At 60.5% G+C, this 3659-nt stretch overlaps 1 protein-coding gene across 1 annotated transcript in view; it reads left to right on the top strand.

Moving 5' to 3' along the window:
* Positions 1-3659, top strand: part of PLCD4 (phospholipase C, delta 4) — a gene marked incomplete at its 5' end in the record, with an annotated part of 6263 nt that overhangs the window by 2491 nt on the left and 113 nt on the right. The window contains 9 exons of the mRNA XM_010025006.1: positions 17-115; positions 429-573; positions 1034-1186; positions 1490-1630; positions 1965-2121; positions 2477-2593; positions 2865-3039; positions 3183-3325; positions 3409-3558. Coding sequence (XP_010023308.1) covers positions 17-115; positions 429-573; positions 1034-1186; positions 1490-1630; positions 1965-2121; positions 2477-2593; positions 2865-3039; positions 3183-3325; positions 3409-3558 — 1280 coding nt within the window. The remainder of the gene's footprint in view (positions 1-16; positions 116-428; positions 574-1033; positions 1187-1489; positions 1631-1964; positions 2122-2476; positions 2594-2864; positions 3040-3182; positions 3326-3408; positions 3559-3659) is intronic.

Below are 3659 nucleotides of genomic sequence, written 5' to 3' on the forward strand. Positions count from 1 at the left end.
CGGGGTGGCAGGACAGGACCCAGCCGCTCTGCCACTACTTCATCTCCTCCTCTCACAACACCTACCTGATAGAGGACCAGATCCGGGGCCAGAGCAGCATCGAGGGCTACATCAGGTAAAATGTCTGTTCCTTCCCAACTGCCCCCTGGCACTCTCCTGTTCCAGTGTTGTGCCCCAGGCAGCTCCATGGGGCAAACCCAGAAACTCTCTTGTCTCCTCTGTGGTCCAACACCCCTGTGGCCATGCTATGTGATGCTGAGCAAGGAGGATGCTGTGCCCAGCTCTACCTGCCCTGCATGCAGCAGCATCCCCACGCTTCGTTGTTGTCCCCTGGTCCCTATAGGAGTGACACCCTCAGGCAGAGGGGAGGGCAGACAGCTGCTATCCTGGTTGGGTGCATGGCCCCAGGGCTGGAAACTCACCCCTAGGGCTCTGAAACGGGGCTGCCGGTGCCTGGAGGTGGATTGCTGGGACGGGCCAAATGGGGAACCCATGGTGTACCATGGCCACACCTTCACCTCCAAGATCCCCTTCCGGGAGGTGGTGAGCACCCTTGGCAAGTACGCCTTCAAGGTAGGGCACCTTCCCTATGTGCTGAGTGTCCTGGATGGCCCTTGGTGTGGGGGGGACATGGCTGTGATTTGTGGCAGTGATGGGTCTCTGGAGGGGGAGCAGTGCTGAGGCTCACACGCCTGGTGCTGCAGCAGGACAGACAAGAACAGTGGCTGTGTCCCTTCCCAAGGGACAGCACTGGGAGGTCTGATCCACAGCCCTGCACTGTGCTCTGCCAGAGGATGGGGGCTCATGCAGACAGAGTCTGCTGGGGGTGCAGGGGTAAGATGGGGCCTGGGAGATGGGGGGGTGAGATGGGATATGGGGGATGCTAGGGGATTGGAGGAGTGTGAAAGTCTCAGGGGCACACGAGGAGACACAAGGGGCTCCATCCTGGGACTGATCACACCTGGGCAAAGCCCTTGTGAGAGCTCCCCAACCCTGCTGAGGCTGATCTCTGGCTGTGCACATTGCTCCCCAGACTTCAGACTACCCGGTGATCCTTTCACTGGAGAACCACTGCAGCATGGAGCAGCAGGAGGTCCTGGCTCAGCAGCTGAAGACCATCTTGGGGGAACAGCTCCTCACCACCACCACTGATGGGCGCGTTCCTACCCAGCTCCCATCCCCAGAGGTATGGACAGTGCAGCTGTGCTGGGCATTGCTGTCCTGCCTGGGAGTGGGGTGATGAGGTGGCTCTGCTGTCCAGAGGAAAGGACACCCTGTCCCAGCATCTTCCTGTTCCTTTGGAACACCTGGAGATCCTGGGGATGATGTATTCTCATGTTCACAAGGGGTCCCAAAGCTTTCCCCAAGGTTGTCTCCCCATGCAGAAACAGACAGCAGAACAGAGCCCTCCTATCCTGTCCCCTCCTGGGTGTTGAAGAGAGCATGTGGTGCACCCCAAGGTGCCTACCACTTTATCCTCACCCTGCAGGAGCTGAAGCACAAGATCCTGCTGAAGGGGAAGAAGATCGGACGACTGGAGGACACACTGGATGGTCCAGGGGATGAGGGGCCTGATGTGTCTGATGATGACAATGGGGCAGAGGCAGAGGAGGAGAGGCGGAGGGTGAAGGTGGGTGGCCTGGGCTGAGGACTGGCTGGGACCACTGACCCCTGGACACAGCTATGGGCCATGGTGGCATCCCAGTGCTGAGAGGAGAGGCAGGGACTGCAGGGCCATCACCAGGCAGTGGGGACAGGGCTTTCCGCCCCTGGCCATGCCCTCTTTGCACTGTGTACCTATGGAGGCGCCATGTTGAGGGTGGTCACCTGCTTGCTTCATTCCTGGCAGGAAGGCTGCCACCCCCAGTGCATCTCCAGCTGCCCAGGGCTCTACAGCTCCTGTCCTGTCTGAGTGCTGTGGGATGGTGCTCCCCACAGGGACCCAATGTAGCTCTGCCTTGCAGAAGGACAAGGAAAGCCTGGCACAGGCGTTGTCCGACTGTGTTGTCTACTGCAAGAATGTGTCCTTCCGGGGCTTCCAGGAGGCCCGCAGCCACTCCCGGCCCTCCGAGATCTCCTCCTTTGCCGAGGCCAAGGCCAGGAAGCTCATCCGGGATGCTGGTGAGATGGAGGGGGCAGTGGCACCAGGGGACTGGGCCAGGGTGGAGGAGGCAGGCAGCTTCCTCAGGTGTAGGGCTAGAGCCTCCAGACACTGGGGTTCCCTCCCTGTCTGAGGAAAAGGGGGTCCAGCAGGGCTGTACCCTGCTGTTTGGCTCTGGTGGGTGAGGAGGGGTCACTGGCTCAGAAAGTAAGGCAGGATGCTTGGGTTCCTGGGAGGGGAAAGTGACAATAACTGGTGGGTGGAAGGGTGGGTGGATGGATGGATGGATGGATGGATGGGTGGATGGCAGCACATGTGGGTGGCTGTGCATGCCAGGAAATAACCCCACGAGTAGCTCTCATGCTCCATCCCTAGGGAATGAGTTTGTCCGCCACAATACCTGGCAGCTGACGCGTATCTACCCCAGCGGGATGCGGACTGACTCCTCCAACTACAACCCCCAGGAGATGTGGAATGTGGGGTGCCAGATCGGTATGGCTGTGGGGGTGTTGGGGCTGCGGGCTGGAGAAGATGCCCTGGTTCCTGGGCCAAAGGGCACCATTGACACCCATTTTGGGTGCAGCTACCACGCTAGCTGCAGGTCTGGCTGCACTCTCTTGCTCTGCCCTGGGTAGCCTGGGGGTACCCAGGCATCAGTACCTTGTCCTCCTCTGCATTTGTCTGGTCACAGGGATAGGCTGGTTCTCAGCTCCAAGCAGGGCACACTGTCTCCAAGCTCCCTTTCCTTGCCACCTTCCTACAGTGGCCCTGAACTTCCAGACAGCCGGCACAGAGATGGACCTGTGTGATGGGCTCTTCAGCCAGAATGGCTGCTGTGGCTACGTGCTCAAACCACCCTTCATGAGGGACGAGGAGACTCTCTTCAACCCCAGTGACCCCAGCAGCCGGGAGGGCCCTGGCCCCGGTACAGGGCTGAGGAGACACCCTGGGGAGCTGTGACGGTGTCTCAAGTCTGTTGGTCCCAGACAGGTGGGGACACGACTGGGCAGCACGCTGGAGCTGAGCAACCTCCCAGCAGATTGGTTCGGCTGGTCCCCAGCTCATGGGGTCCCTGCCCCTTCCTGCAGGTGATCAGTGGGCAGCAGCTGCCCAAAGTGGCCAACAGGAAGGACGGAGAAGTCATCGACCCGCTGGTGCGCGTGGAGATCCATGGGGTCCCCATGGACCAGGCACGCCAGGAGACCAAGTACATCGAGAACAATGGTGAGCCCCACGGGGGTACAAGGGACTCTGCTGCGCCCAGGCAGCCTCCCCCTGCCCTCCCAGCACCCACTCTCCCTTCCCAGGGTTTAACCCCCGCTGGGATGAGACACTCCAGTTCCAGCTCCATGTGCCTGAGCTGGCCCTCGTCCGCTTTGTGGTGGAGGATTATGACAAGACCTCCAGGAATGACTTTGTGGGCCAGTTCACCCTCGCCTTTGCCAACATCAAACCTGGTGAGTGGCTACTGCCTGGTGGTGGTGGGGCCCAGGGCAGCCCTGCAACAGTGTTTAGGGCTCAGCTGGGTGCTGGAGAGGCAGTGGTCAGCCAAAGCCTC

Source organism: Nestor notabilis, unplaced genomic scaffold (assembly GCF_000696875.1).
Source record: "Nestor notabilis isolate BGI_N333 unplaced genomic scaffold, ASM69687v1 scaffold20632, whole genome shotgun sequence".
Taxonomy (NCBI): Eukaryota; Metazoa; Chordata; class Aves; order Psittaciformes; family Psittacidae; genus Nestor; species Nestor notabilis.